At 32.2% G+C, this 15,968-nt stretch overlaps 1 protein-coding gene across 2 annotated transcripts in view; it reads right to left on the bottom strand.

The window, feature by feature from the left end:
- The window catches only part of Pak (serine/threonine-protein kinase PAK 3-like protein), a 33,883-nt gene extending 18,584 nt beyond the window's left edge, over window positions 1–15,299 (bottom strand). The window contains exons 1-2 of one of the 2 annotated variants that reach the window (XM_088238897.1): window positions 14,567–15,299; window positions 8,779–8,942 (exon numbers count right to left, since the gene is read on the bottom strand). In XM_088238897.1, coding sequence (XP_088095023.1) covers window positions 8,779–8,942; window positions 14,567–14,678 — 276 coding nt within the window. In that variant the 5' untranslated portion in view covers window positions 14,679–15,299. The remainder of the gene's footprint in view (window positions 1–8,778; window positions 8,943–14,566) is intronic. The other variant, XM_088238896.1, reaches the window with a different exon arrangement.
- Between the last annotated feature and the right edge of the window lie 669 nt (window positions 15,300–15,968).

Genomic DNA, 15,968 nt, shown 5'->3' with positions numbered 1-15,968 from the left:
AACCTTTATTGTTGTGAAGAGATTCATCTGACTGAATTATTTCACATACTAGGCAACGCCTGAAAACAATTTTTCAATTTTTAAACTTCTTCTTGGACCAGTTGGTTTCATTACAATATTTGAGTTTGTCCAAATGTTCATAGACAAAAGACTGGATTTCCATAATCCAGAGAAATCTATTACATAAGTATGTAAGTAGTAGATAAAGAATTTGTAATTTTTGTTAATAAACCATTATTATTATTATTATTATTACATTTAAAAAATTTGTTACTGATATTAATATTTTTTAACTATAACTACTGATCAAACAATCGGCACTTATAGTGGTTGGATTAAGTTGGATTTATTAAATAATAATAAATATTTTTTAAATTATATCCAGATTAATTTTTCCAAACAAACAATACAAAATGAATACAGTTCTACAGAAGAATACAGTTCTTTCTTTCTTATAGCTACTCTCGGGTAAAAATCCCGAATAAGTAAATAAAGTGAAGATAAGCCCGCCTCGTTGGCCCGTTCGCCTACCACTCTTGAGGTCACTTTACCTTCATGCAACAGGTGATCGAAATAAGCAGCAATTGGTTTACAAATGCAGTGCCCTATGCACCTCTGGGTGCGAAAAGGGGAACGGTGAGGAATTTAATGAAACTTTTTTTTATCCTGTAGTGCTCTACGATCAAATGAAGTTTATACCTACTACAAAACCTATTATTAAAATATATATTTTAAGCCATTACTCAGAAGAATCCATAAAAACAAAATTGAAACTCAATTATTTGCATAATACATTAAACTAAATGAATGGCAGTATAATTGATTCCATAAATAGCTTTATGAGTGGGTTCTCGAGTTCAAATCACAAGCCAATGTTATTTATATCTCTGTCACAAATTTAATAATGGCCATTTTACCAGAAAATTATTGAGGTGAAATTAGCAATTTAAAATTTAGTTACGATGAGCATTTTTTAAAATCATTTTTTGCAATTATACTAATTTCATATTTTTTATCTTAACAAGCTCGCGGACTCATATGGACACATATCACAACTTTCTTCTTTTTTTAATACTTCACTTCAGATCGGACCGTAGTAAATCTTATTTCAACAATGTTTTGAGTATGTTCAAATGCTTGCAGACTGACTGAATTTTCTCCCCAAGGAGTTGTTCATATTTAAATTTGTTGCAACAGAGAGGGAAAACATTTTTGAGAAGGGAATATGGGAGTCTAGGCATTTACCCACTTGTTCTCTAAATCATTTGAATAAATCTTTAGCATGTGGTGACAAAGTACATTGTTTTTCTCAAATTACAAATTCAAAAAGTTAAAATTAAATTTATTTATTTATATAATCACTCTGTAAAGCGCCCTTGAGGTATATTATGACAATGGCGCTATATACTACACAGTTAGTGCTTAAAACATCAAATGCTACACATATTTGATTTCATCATCATCATTACATCGCTATCCACACCTGATAGTGCATAGAGCACTGCATTGGAGCTCCGGTGAGGAAGTTCAGTGGTTTTTTTTATTTATTTGTTAAAAGACTATTAAACTAAGCCAAAAAAAAAAAATTTTTATATATCGTATTATCAGCGCTATGATTTTTTTAAATTTTGCATTTCTAAAATTACTCAGCATGTGATGTCAGAGGTTCTTATCCGCTTATTCTTGGTCAGTTCTGCCGATTGGTTTGTTGACGGTTAGTAAACCGGATATCTTTCACAGCTCTCTTATGATCGGTTGATTCATATGAACTAATGACGTCGTTCAGTCTTTTTTAGTTTTTTCATTGTACATTTTCAAGAAACTTTGCCTTACAATTGAATGCGCTAAATCTAATTTTTACCATGGGCAAGAATCTTTTGTATCCAATATTCGGTAGGGCTGAAGTTCCTTAATGCAGCGTATCTCAATAATTTTTGTTATTTTATTTTATTTTATTAACATAAACGGCAAATCTGCCTTTTACAAACATTTATAATATTAACATATTTGGCTTAATATTTTTTCCTTTTTTTTCAAAAACATGAATTTTAAAAACAAGAATTAGAAAAAAAAAATAAAAATCAAACCAAAAATTATACAAGATTTATATTTAAAAAAATAACCTAAAAATTATACAGCATATTCAGTAGAAAGTTTAAATAATAAAACATTCTACAGTAAAAAAAACCAAGAAAATCATAAGTACTGTTTCACACAGCTAGGCAAAGTGAACAAAAAACTGTATATGAAATGCATCAATAAATAAATATAATTACCATTCACCATCTTTGAAAAAGTTCAAAAGGTTTGTTCTATAGGAACAATACCCTACACTAAATATATCAGATACGTGGGAATAACTATTGCCGAGTTCATGAAGTCTATTTAATACTGCATTACAAGTATACACTGTCCGTGAATTGTTGCTGCAAAACGGTGGCACCTGTCTATTCATTCTTCCAGGCACCCTGAAGTTGATGAGAGATAACAGTTCGGGGCAATCCCATATTGAATTTACAATTTTGAATAAATTTAAAAAGTCTATAATTTTCCTTCTATCGTTCCTTATATTGAAGTTAAGGTAATCAGTCTTATGCTTCAGGTGCCAGTCTAAGAACCATTAAATATTTCAATTTAAAACCACATTTAAAAGCATATATTTCACGTCAACCTCACCAGGAATCACTCAGGACCTCAAGCATGGTAGGCGAATGCATCAACCACTACACAACGAGGTGGACTTTTCTCCGCTCAATTTTCTTATTTCAGGATTAGCCATCGAATCCGAAAGCAGTCGTCCAGGGTTCTGGTTCTATTTCACACAGAAAACCACATTCTTTTTTGAAACCAATTTTAAATATTCATTATTACGCTGTCAATCTTGTAATTTGAAGAATTTGTAAAGTCAGGGTGATTTTCTTGTTGCAAGTAATTTTGTGTGAAATTGAAGACAGCATTTTGTTCGTACCTAGACAGCAGCACATGCCAAAGAGTTATTTTACCGTCACTACTAAACAGACACAAAATTTTCATGCAAACCGATACTTCTAATCTGTAGGTGGCAATAGGCAGAAGCAAGCTGACCTTCTAGTTCAAAAAAATGTTTGAAGTTCAGGAGACACCAAAAACTTGTATTATCTGAAGTATAAAAATTGACATATTTTGAACTTTGATAATTATTTGCGAAGTAAGTACTGACCCTATTTACTTGTTTGGCTTTTTTCAAATTGCATAAGTGAATCTTTTCTGGCAATACTATTTTTTTGTTTTGTTGGGTTCACGGCGAGCAAACTTTATACCGTAAACAAACTGCCGTGTTTGCGTTTTTCGAAATTCAAAATGTATAAAATGGTGTCTTTCATTTAGGAAATGAGCGCTATACTGCTCTGCTAAGCCTAAAACTGTAAGTGGTGAATTACAAATTTTTATTGATTATTTATATATTTTTACTGATCTCTATCTCGTGTACTGCTTTTTGTCTTCTTCCTTCAAAAAGGCATCCAAACGGTTTTTGAACTGGTTGACCGAAATGGAATGGACAACTAAACTTGGCAATTTATTCCAGTCTGAAGCTACCCTGCTGGAAAGACGGAGACTGGAGACGATAGAGCTTCCAGTTATGACCCCGTAAATTTGTGTTGGGATTTTATTGATACATCTCATGCAGGGGGCAGTCATAGTAATTTTACAGGAGATTACTGTTTTATGCTTTGCCGATCTGTTTTTTTTTTTTTTACAATATCTCATATTTGAGAAGTAGAAATGACTTGTTGGCTTAGTAAATATGTTAAGCTATCGAATATCTATTACATAACCTAAAAAACAAAAAAAAAAAAATTCAGTTACGATGTTTAAGTTTAGCAGGGTAGTATAGCTGTCAGGCCAAAGACATTCGTAGTGGAAAAACGGATACGGCCTACGTGAAACTGAAGTAATAATAAAGAAGAAGAGATATTGTGTCCCTATAAAAAACAGTCAGCAACAAAAGTGTCCCAGTATTTTAGTCAAATAAGATTTACTTCAAACCATCAACCACGGTCTAATCGGAAGTGAAATATTTTTAAAAAATATGTAAGTTATGATAAGATATGTGTCCATATGAATGGATCCTATGAAAAAAAAGTTTCAGCAAATGTGTTAAAGTAAACAGCTTATGTTATGTTTTTGTTATTTTCAGTGTGTGTTTTGTAATATAAATAATATAGATGTACATAAATACCTTGTTTTTAAAACTGTCTGAATATTTGTTAATTATCTTTGTTTTTTTAAGGTTGTCTCAAATGTAATTTAAAAAAAGTATATTTTTAAGTGTCCTCGGCATGAGAAACCCCAGTGAGGTCACATTATTTTATTATTAACTATAGTTTGTAAGCAAAAAATATAAATAAATAAACATAAATAATACACTGACAGCCACCACTGTCATTGCTATGGTAACGAGTTACATAAAAAACATGAACGAAGGAAATATGTATCTCTTTCTCACACTAATGTTTTCGTATGTACCGTGATTTGCTCTCTTTATCACGAATTGTTGAGGGCAAAGCAATATTTGAGTGGATAAATATCAAACGCCAGTATGTCCATCCAAATTATTTTTTAACATTTGTTCTACAAAATGTAGAAAAAAAGATAATTTCAGTACTGTTCAAATTCAACCATATCCTCATTAAAATGAAAACACTGTCCAAAAACTCTGTTTCAATTCAGAAGCTAGCAGGTCCACATGGACATTGTGGTGGATTATTATGGACATACTGGCGTTTGATATTTATCAATTCATTTGTTAAATATGAGATGCTAGAACTACTTAATAAATATCACAAAGTAAATGCTGTATGCAATGCTTGCAAAGGAGGAAAACTTAATATTAAAAAAGCGATAACATTGATTCAAAGCTGTACTTACTGTGAGCGGCAGCTTGAAACAAAAATACGACACAAAAGCTGAATACAAACACTTCTCAAAAGTTATACAACACACCCCGTATTAATAATCAAGAACAGTACTTAATTAACTGAATAAAAAAACGTATTCCATTTTAGAATTTTGTCACAGCTGTAAGCACCGCTTCCGACTATTAATATGGGTTAGTTCTTAAAAATATGCATTAATTGTGGCGGATATTATAAAAAAAGGACAGTAAAATTATTCATACAGTTCATATGCAGCGATCGTTTCTGGTTGTGTCACTATTAGCTGTCTCTATACTTATTTTATAATGTAAATGAAATATAGAAGGGAAAATTAAAAAAAAAATATATTCTTATCAATTACCCCAGTATTTCAGTTTCAGAGCCATTTTTAATGAGTCATAAATAACTGTCAGAAAATAGACATCAAGTTAAAGTTGAAAGTGGGAAAATATAATGGAGTTATTTATGCAAATTAAATCAAAAGAAATTTTGTATAAAATTATGGTGGAAATGATGTGTGAAACTTGAATTCACAAATTTTAATAATAACCAGTTTCTCTTTTCTACGACTTCTGCAGTAAGAATTAGGAATACTTAATTCATTCAGGGGTGGTATTCTGAATCTTCTCTATTCTCTAGAGAGTGGTTAATTTAGGGATTTTTATTTTTTAAATGCGACGACACTTTTCTTCGTATAATAGCCACACTGATGATTAAACGTCAAATAATGTATAAAACTGGTTAAGAAATGGAAAAAAAAAACTAGTACGGTTTGGTCAATTCAATCTAATTAAGTATTCCGGGTTAGTGCTTCAGGTCCCAATAATGTTCTAAATGAATCATCATGTTTAATTTCTTTGTCTGACATTTAATCATCAGTGTGGCCAGATACGAAGCAATGTGTAAAAACATGTAAAAAATAAAAAATCCCAAATTAATCACCCTTTAAGGAGTAGAGAAGACTCAGAATAGCCCCCCCCTCCCCGATATTATTTCGCTGTCCGTTTTTCAATCATCGTTATCAGTCTAATAAAATAAAAAAAGTCCAATTATTTGTCATTATTCTTTTAATCATGTTTTCCTGGTAGCTTATCGCTTTAAGCTGATAGGGTTTTTTTCTTTTAAACATTTTAATAGCATTTACTTTGTTTTTAAGTAACAAACAATGTGAAAATATACAAATGGACACATTACTTGAATGGTATTTGCAATAATTAATTTAAAAACATGAATACAACACTACTTGTTACAATATTCCATTGTTAAAATGGTGTTTTCAAATATTATTGTTTTACATAAAATGTAAAAACCATGCAAACAAAAATATACCTATTTAATTATTTAGCAAAAAAACAGAATGAAGAAAGTACTTGAAAAAAACAATTAACATTAAATACAAATAAAAATCACAGAAAAATATTTTTTTAAACTGATTAGATAGGTACTTTTTTGGTTCATTATTTACTCGAAGCATGGCAACATTGATGAAATTTCAAACCAAGATTAATCATGCTTATTTTATTATATTTCTGTTGTGAAATTCTGTTTCTTTGCTACATTTTTCTAACTGGAATACTGTAATATTGTTATAAATGATAAAATTATCAACCTACTTGGGAACTTAACATTCTAAAGAATAATGACAACACTAAATGGAATACCACAAAAAAAATAAATTGAATACAGCCTATAGATAGGACAAGCTTCATTAAAATATTGCATCATTTCAAAAATTTGCTGTTTGGATGCATCAAATATTAGCTAAAAATACTCGAGTATAGATTAAATCATTGCTTGCAAAGCAAAACATAAATAATTTTAGAACTTGTCAGCGAGTTTTAATAGTTTTGAATACATATCAACTTTTGAATACAGACAGAATAAAAATGTTAGAAAATAGAAAAAGGCTAGCAGACTGTGACCATTATTATAATTCATTACTTGGTTAGTAATAAACAAACAGAATCTTGTTAGTTAGGGGGCGATTACGAACGCAACCTTCACATAGAGTCAGTATATTTAACTTGTCTTCTATCTCTATCTACAGAGGTAAGATTGATTTATTTTTCTCTCTATTAAAAAGCCGGCTCTACCGACATATCCATGCGTGTTTTCAGGAAGTTATAATAAAATATTAAATTATTAGAAGTTACAACAAAATGTTATATATTTGTTTTTTATGTCGGCAACATTTTTTCCGTAATGTTGGTATTGCACCTTATGCTGCTTGCGCATTTTGTCACATCAACTGGAAAATTATATAACACATGCGCTGTAATTACCTCAGATCATCAAATCTTAACTGCGAAATTTCGCTACTTCCCTAAGTCATGTTAAAATTAACTTATTTCTCTTTTTTTTTAATAAGGCTTGTGGCTTAAAAGTAACTACCTTAAAACAATTAAAAATATAAACAAATAGCAATAAAGCGTGAATTGCTCCCTGGAATTAGACTTTCGTCATTTTAGGCACCGATGGGCAACAGTCAACAGCTATCGATGCCTATACGTTCTCCAACTGTAATGTAATGTATTTAGATAAAAAAACTGACAACACTCTAGCTACCTATATGGATGTTTGTTTTTAACGAACATTTGGCGAGAATGTAGGGTAATGTAGGACGAGAACGACCAAGGAAGACGTGGCGTGATCAGATAAACCAAAACCTTAAGTCTTGTCAATAGCAGACACAACCGAAGGGCATATTGCTTTAATTTGTGGAAGAAGCTGGCGGTCCATCCTTTCTGCCAACCCCTACTGGCGGAAACTGGAAATGGCATAGTGGCAGAAGTAGTAGTTTTAAACAAAAACCATCGCCATCCCACGAAACTATGTGATAGACCCGAAATCACTTATCGCGGCCTCCGTGGTGTAGTGGTCAAGACGCTTGACTCACGCACGGAAGGTTCCAGGTTTGAACCTGGTGAGAACACAAAAATTCTATGTGATTTTTCTCAAGCCTGGGTATTCTGTGTTGTATTTCACCACTGTAATTTGGCCTCCTGGCCTGTTGTGGTGCAAAAAAAATATTTTTTTAGATATGTTAATATGTTAAAATAAATGAAAAAAACATATTGAATAAAAAAAATAAAAAAAACTGCTTTTGGCAACTCATTAAGTCTTTTATGGTACAGATCGTTCTGAGTTGCCTCGATTCTTGTTTTTGAAAGCTGAAACATTCACTCCCTCCGTAGAATAGCAATGAATTTCTGGGTTTACGCTGAAAATTGCTAATAATAAATACTAATGTAAGTATTTAAAATGACTCTTTGCTTGACCGAATAATAATGATGAAAGTAGGTTAAATGCTGTTGAAATGGGATCCCTCAGGCGAATCTGTGGTAAAACGATGTATGTTCACTATGTAAGGCTGAGACATGTATATCGACAGAATCAAGAAAGGGGTGCTGCGTTGGTTTGGATATATAGAGCGAAAGAACGGCTATAAGGATTTATGACGCGAATGTTGATGGATGCAGAAAACGAGGGAGACCAAGAAAGACATGGCACGACCAAGTCCATCAAATACTTGAAGATGGACATGTCAAGAGTAGGAAAAATCGGCGTGCGTGCATGAGAAGATGTATCAATGTAGATGAAACGAGGTATTTATGCAAAGACAGAGTGATATGGCTTTCTATCTTCTCTGCCACCCCTACGGAGAAACAGCGTGATGGATTGTTTGCTTGACCGAAAGCATGTGAAATCTCATAATCACTCGGAAGAATTTATCTTCAGCTATACCGTCATTATGAAGATATGGCTTCCGTTTCTTTAGATTGTAATCGCCCCCCTGTTACTAATACCACCGTACCAGCAACAGACCTCTGGCTTTAAGATCTCCATTAATTATTTGACTTACAGTGAATTCCCCTGTGACTGCGTCGAATCCAACGTGAATAGTGTGCTCGAAGTTGGTCGGGTAGCTAATGTTAGGTTTGTTGTCATTGTGTGAGGACTGGCTCTTGGACCCCTTCATCTTGGCTTTCAGCGTCTTTTTCTTACGGTCTCCGCTGTCATCAGGCTCTGGAAACAGGAGAAACATTTTTTTAGAAGAAAGCATTTAGAGTATGTACAAATGTTTGTTGTAGACAAGGCTGGAAAAAAGTCACAACAGTCAGCAGATGGAAGAGTTGAGGAAATGTGGATGCGACATAAATAAATGGTGAATCTTACATAGTGTGTAATGTGCCACTAAAACCAGCCAATGACAGGTCATAAGACTTTGATGTTCCTTTCTAAAAATGTTTTCCTTCTCTGTTTCAATAAATGTAAATTCCAAGAGTAGTATCAGTCTACAAATATTTGGAAATACATTGAAAATAATGTTTAAAAAAACCCTGTTTATTTCCATCTACTAAGTCCTGATTTATGGATTACAAATTAATAATGCAATTGTAATAATAGTAAAAAAAGAATTACAATCATCAGTCAAACTTTGTTGTCAAACAAAATTGCCAAACAAATAAATAATTAATATTTTAAAGTTCTGAACAAATTGCTTAAAACAATGATTTAACTAAATTTTAATATAAAATATATAATTAACTGAAGAAAAACCTTTTTGATCATTTTTAATATGAAAGGTGATATTTTACATTTCTCCTCATAAGATAGACAAAGATATATTAATTTTTAAGTAATATCATGAAATTCTATGGTCATGATTTATTATACCACAATATTATAATATATTTGAAAATAACCAGGAATCACCATTCACCAATACGAACCAATTTATTTCATTAATATATAATTCATTATATACTTATGTACGATACATAAGCAGTTTTTTTTTAACAATCAACAGTGAGCAAACAAACAATAATTTTATTCTTTGGAAGAAAAAAAAATGAGGGAATGTATGGAAATCGGTAGAATTTTAATAGAATTCGGTAGATCGGTGGTTGCTCCCAAAATCAGTAGACCTACCGAAAGTATTGGCGAAAGTAATATTGAAAGTATTGTAGTATTGGCAACGCTGGATATGAGAGTTATTGAAGACTTCCGGTTTGCTTGCTGTGGATGGACCAATGGGAAGAACTGATCGAGAATAATCGGCAAAGAACCTCTGACGTCACACGTGGAGTTATTTCAGAAATACAAAATTTAAAAAAATCGTAGCGCTGATAACACAATATGTAAAAATTTTAAAAAAAATTGTTTGGCTTAGTTTAATAGTCTATTAACAAATAAACAAAAATATTTTTAAAAAAAACACTGAACTTCCTCATTGTATATTACTATTTCTGTTACTATCTTTGCCGTCCTATAATTTATTTTTTTTTAGTAAAAAAAGAAATATTTGCATTCTTATGATTTAACTATTTCAATTTTGGAGCCATTTTAAATGAGTCGTAAATAACTCACTATTAGAAAATGGAAACGAAGTTGGGGTAAAGTGGGGTTCGAACCTCGGACCTCTGATCCGTGAGTTCTTAACACTAGCTACGGGACCACAACCCGATTATTGTGGGAAGCGCTTGGTGATGTCAACATGCTCAACTTAGGAGAGGATGTGGAAAAAGAAAAATTTCTAATTTCTTAATTGTAAAAATGGTAATTACATCATTAACCTATTTTCAAAAGAGCGATTAATAAAACCTATACAAATATGTCCTTCGTAGGCAAGGTAAGTATTTACTAAAGCTGATAGCTGTGATTTTAATTAACACAGTATCGACAACAGAATACATTCCAAAATGTAACATGATGACACAGTACAGAATAATATTGACACAGTCCAAATGACAAACAAATTAATGTTTTAAAACACATTGTAACAATACGTTCAAAGAAAAGACCGCTAAGCAGAATGTGAAGCATGATACATTTAATTGTTTACTTAAAACAATCAGAAACATTGGCACTACATAATTTATACAACTGAATATTTATTACGTAACTTTGAAACTAATACTGCAATTAAATAAGTAAGTATTTATCATTAAACTTTTGCACTAAAAATGCAACAATATTAGTGTTTATAAAATTTTGTTCCAATAATGCAACAATACTAAAAATAGTGAGTTAAATACAGGAGTGAGACGTATGCTCAAATTATGGCTAATGGAAAAAAGTTTTTTGTATTAATGATAGTTTTCAATAATGAGATTTTGTTTCACTAATAATACAATTAAAGAATCAGAAATACTTCACTTATAATACAACTAAATACTTATTCTGTAACTTTTGCACTAATAATAAAACTAAATAAATATTTATAATACAATTTTTTACCAATAATGCAACTAAATAAGTACAAGATTTTGTAGATTTTGATTTTGTATTTGTATTATTTTGTAGACCAATACAAGAATCATAAATGTTTGCACTTTGCACTATGTACTATTTTTTTTTTAATTGCATGTCAACGGAACTAAAAAGACGGAAACTTATGCATTGATAATAAACTAAATAATAATAAAATTTCTGCACTAATAACACTATTTAAATATTATAATTTTTATAGGCTAGATATAGATTAAATAGTAAAATTTAGCAATACCTTGTGTGAAAAAATATAAATCTAATCAATTGACTTTTTAAAGCCCCAAATTTTATGCACTAGACAGTAAATTATAGGACCATTTTAAGTAGTACGGTATCCAATGTCTCGATAATTTCATTGATTGATGACTCGACTTACTGGCGGATGCCTAATAAGTTAAACAATAGACCTTTATACTTCCATAATATATATTATATATAACTTGGAGATTAAGAGCGTTCATACTGCAGTACACAATTGACAAACAAACAATGGAATCTGTCAGAGCACTCCATAAATTTTCTATTGTATACTTATTTCTCTAGGCCAATAATCATTAACATAAACAATGCAGTTTTCTATTGAAAAACATTTAAACATTAAGCTTATAAATATTTTTTTCTATTTTTTTGTGTGTGAAATAGAATCAGGACCCTTAACAAAGAGGAAGTTCAGTGTTTTTGAAAATATTTTTTATTTGTTAATAAACTATTAAACTAAGCCAAAAATATATTTTTAAAATTTGTATGTATCGTATTATTAGTGCTATGATTTTTAAAGTTTTGTTTTTTTTTAATTACTCCGCGTGACGTCTCAGGTTCTCTTCTGCTTCTTCTCGGTCAGTTCTGCCGATTGGTCCGTTGACGGTAAGTAAACTGGAAATCTTCCACAACTCTCTTGTCATAGGTTGATTCATGTGAACTAGTGACGTCGTTCAAAGAAAGTGAGTCAGTAAGAAAGTAAGTAAAGTCGTAAAAAGAAAGTACCTAGTTCGTTTATTGAATTTTTTTTTTGTACATTTTCAAGAAACTTAGCCGTATAATTTAATACTCTAATTTTTACCGCGCGTAAGAACACTTTTTTGTATCCAATTTCCCGTAGGGCTAAAATTCCCCATTGAGGACCATTTTCACCAAACTAAATATCTACAAAAAATTTAAATGCGTTATTTGACAGAAATTGATTCTTCTATGTTTATAAGATCTATCAATGAGGAACTTCAGCCCTACGGGAAATTGGATACAAAAAATGTTTTCTTACGCGGGGTAAAAATAAGAGCATTAAATTAAACAGCAAAGTTTCTTGAAAATGTACAGAAAAAATAATAAAAAATATTTTGATAAAAACGCACTACTTTAAATGACGTCACTGGTTCATGTGAATCAACCTATGATCTGAGAGCTATGGAAGATTTCCGGTCTGCTTGTCGCTTCTGGACCAATAGGAAGAACTGAATGAGAATAAGCGGAAATGAACCTCTGACGTTACACGCGGAGTTATTTCAGAAATACAAAACTTTGAAAAATCGTAGCGCCGATAATACGATATATAAAAATTTTTTAAAAAAATATTTGACTTAGTTTAACAGTCTATTAACAAATAAAAAATTCAAAAAAAACCACTGAACTTCCTCATTGGTGAAATAAAATTTTAGTAGAATGATATATGTGCAAAGTTACAGCAAATCTAGAGATTTTTTTTTTTCTGAATGAAAATATGTAACTAATTATTATGGAGCTTTTATCATGGTTTATTGAAAAATGCCATTTTTACATTTATTTTCAATGAAAATTTTACAAAACTTGGTTTGCGGAAACTTTACACTATTTGATTGTAACACATACCATAATAATATAATTTACGTCCTTTTCATAAAAGCCATTTTGTGAAAAAGACCTAAATTATATTGTTATGATATATAAAAATTATAAAATCTACGAATAACTAGTTTCGTTTAGAATCACCTTATAAAGCATTTGTATTCTTATTCTTACGATTTACCCGAATATTTAAATTTTGGTGGCCATTTTCAACGAATAACTCACTATTGGAAAATGAGAATCATGTTGTGGTAGAACGGGACGCAAACCTTGACCTTTGACCCGTGAGTCTACGACACTAGGCATGGGGACCACAAGAGGATTTGAATGATGATTAAGATTTTTAATAATTGAGTTAAAATTGCAAATCATCAGTGTTGAAACTAATGTAACAATATAAAACCATAACAATACTAAGGTATTAAATTACTTCTTAATCATCTGTTAACAATGGTATTTTTCTGCGTAATTATGCCTTGTGTCAACAGCTTAGATGATGAACGCTACGCATCATTATCATACCATTGTCCACACCCGATAGTGCATAATGCGCTACATTAATTGCGGCATATATCTATCATCTGTTACAAGAAAACAAGGTGATCAGCCTTACGCTTCAGGCGCCTCTCCAGGAACATGAAAAACCGCAGCGTAGAACCACCAATTTAGTCAATATTTCATGTCCACCATCCCAAGAATTCAAACCAGGGACCTCAAGCATGGTGGGCGAATGCACCAACCGCTACACTACAAGGCAGGCTTATCTCTACTTGATTTCCTTCCTCAGGATTTTTACCTGAGAGCAGCTATCAAGTCGAAAGCAGCCATACAGAATTCAGGTTCTATTTCACACACAGAACTGTATTCTTCATCCGCCTTCGACACAGAACAAACATTACAACTCAGAAAAACATCGTTCGTATCTAGAAGGCTGTAGAAAATCTAACGAGCATATTATTTTTATTTTTTACTGTCCCTACTTAAGACATTATTAACTTGCAAACTGCAGTACTGTTGAAAAATGCACATTTCTTTATTTAATACAATAATTTTAGTCTATACCTCCTGTCTATCAATAAAATCATTTCTTCTCCATTTTAGCATAACACTACGACAGTTTTACTCGGCGGCCTCCGTGGTGTAATGGCTAAGACGGTTGATTCACTCACAGAAGACTCTGAGGTTCACTTCCCGGTGAGAACTCAAAATTAAACACAATTAAATATGATTTTTCTCAAGTCTGGGTGTTCAGTGTAGTTCACCACTGTAATTAAGCCTCCCGGCCTGTTGTGGTGCAAATAATAATAATTCATTTATTGATATTTAATATTTTGTGCAAAATGCCAAGAAAGAATGAGTAAAAGTTTAAGAAGGTTTATGAAACACAAAACAAGCGCTAGTCGGTTGTGAAGCGGTGAATCAAATTTATAAAATGACAAAGTTTAATTTTGTTCGGATTTTTGTACAACAAAAAGCGTTGAATTCACAGAATTTCATGAATCATAATATTAGGAAGAGCAAGCAATGCTTTAGTGCAGGTGTTGTAGGTGTGGAGTTACCTTTGGGCAGGGGTCTCATGTCCACGGGAGGGGCGGAGTCCAGCCTGTCGGCTCCCCTGTTGCTGGTGAGCCGCACGGGGGGCGCCGGGGGCTTCTCTTCGTCGCTAGACATGCTACTTCACTCCGCGGCCTCGAACTAAATTCTGCGCTATAAGGCGGCTTCGAATGTACGTTTAAAGCGAGCTTCAAATAATATTTCATGCCCTTAAAAGGACGAGTATGCGACATGTATAATTATGAACGGGCGCGACCCGTCGCCTTCCTGACGAGAGCTATGCGTCAAAGAAGACCCCGACATGTCTGCGAGGTGAAGTGACATTTCGCGAAACTTTTAACAACAAAATAACACACTTAAAACACCAAAGATCACTATAAATTAACTACATTCATAATTAAATCCTGGTATGCGTCCAGAATATGCATCGCTTATCGAGAAAAACGCACGGAATCACTTGCAAAATAACTGAGATAAAAGTGACTAACCGCCATTGCGTGATATTGACAGAAAAATATAGAATACAAGGCCACATGTACGTCGCACTCTCACTTTTTGCTTACGTGGGAGTGAGAAAGAGCACGGTGCGTTTGCCATTTATCACTTGATGCTAATAACAACCCCCACACACCCAGGAAAGGAGAAAGAAGAAAAAAACAGCCAGCAATATGTCAAATTTGTGAACAGCGAACTTCTGAATATTTTCGTTTTGCATAAAAAGTGTCCTTGGGGATACTTAAATATAAGATAGGTGACAATATTGAGTTGATACACATGATGGATTTCTTATACACATATAAGAAATCCATCGCTGTTCATGTGTTTTTACTGAATATTTCAGCATTTTTCATGAGTAAAGTCGTTTATCATATTTCAGAAAATTTGCAGCATTTCTTTGTTTATTTTTTATTGAATAAATTGAAATATAAGTACTAATTCGCTAATACCCGTATGCAGAGACAAAACTTAAGGTGAGGAAAGTACATTCTAATTGCAAATGCAGAGAATAACCCGAAGGTGAAGACAATAGAATGTACTTTCCTCACCTTAAGGTTTGTCTCTGCATACGGGTATAAGACTTGTCTACAAAAAAAATACACAATTGTGTTTTCCTCTTTTAATAAAACTGGACAAATCAAAAGACAATCTTTTATGATTATGCAATACATTTTATAATTTTCATAATCATAATCACCATTCCCTTTCTGCACTTAATGGTGCATAGGGCACTGCCTTGGTGTACCAACCGCAGTATATCTCGATCATTTTTGTTTCATGAAAGTAAGATGATCAGTTTTACTCTTTAGGTGCCAGTCCAGGGACTATGAAATGTTTTAGCGTAAAAACACTTTTTAAACAAATTTAATCATGTCAACCATGTTAGGAATCGAACCCGAGACCCTTTTC

Source organism: Micrasema longulum, unplaced genomic scaffold, assembly GCF_059751315.1.
Source record: "Micrasema longulum isolate JH-2025_06_02 unplaced genomic scaffold, ASM5975131v1 h1tg001995l, whole genome shotgun sequence".
Lineage (NCBI taxonomy): Eukaryota > Metazoa > Arthropoda > Insecta > Trichoptera > Brachycentridae > Micrasema > Micrasema longulum.
This window is presented reverse-complemented; position numbering and strand designations above follow the sequence as displayed.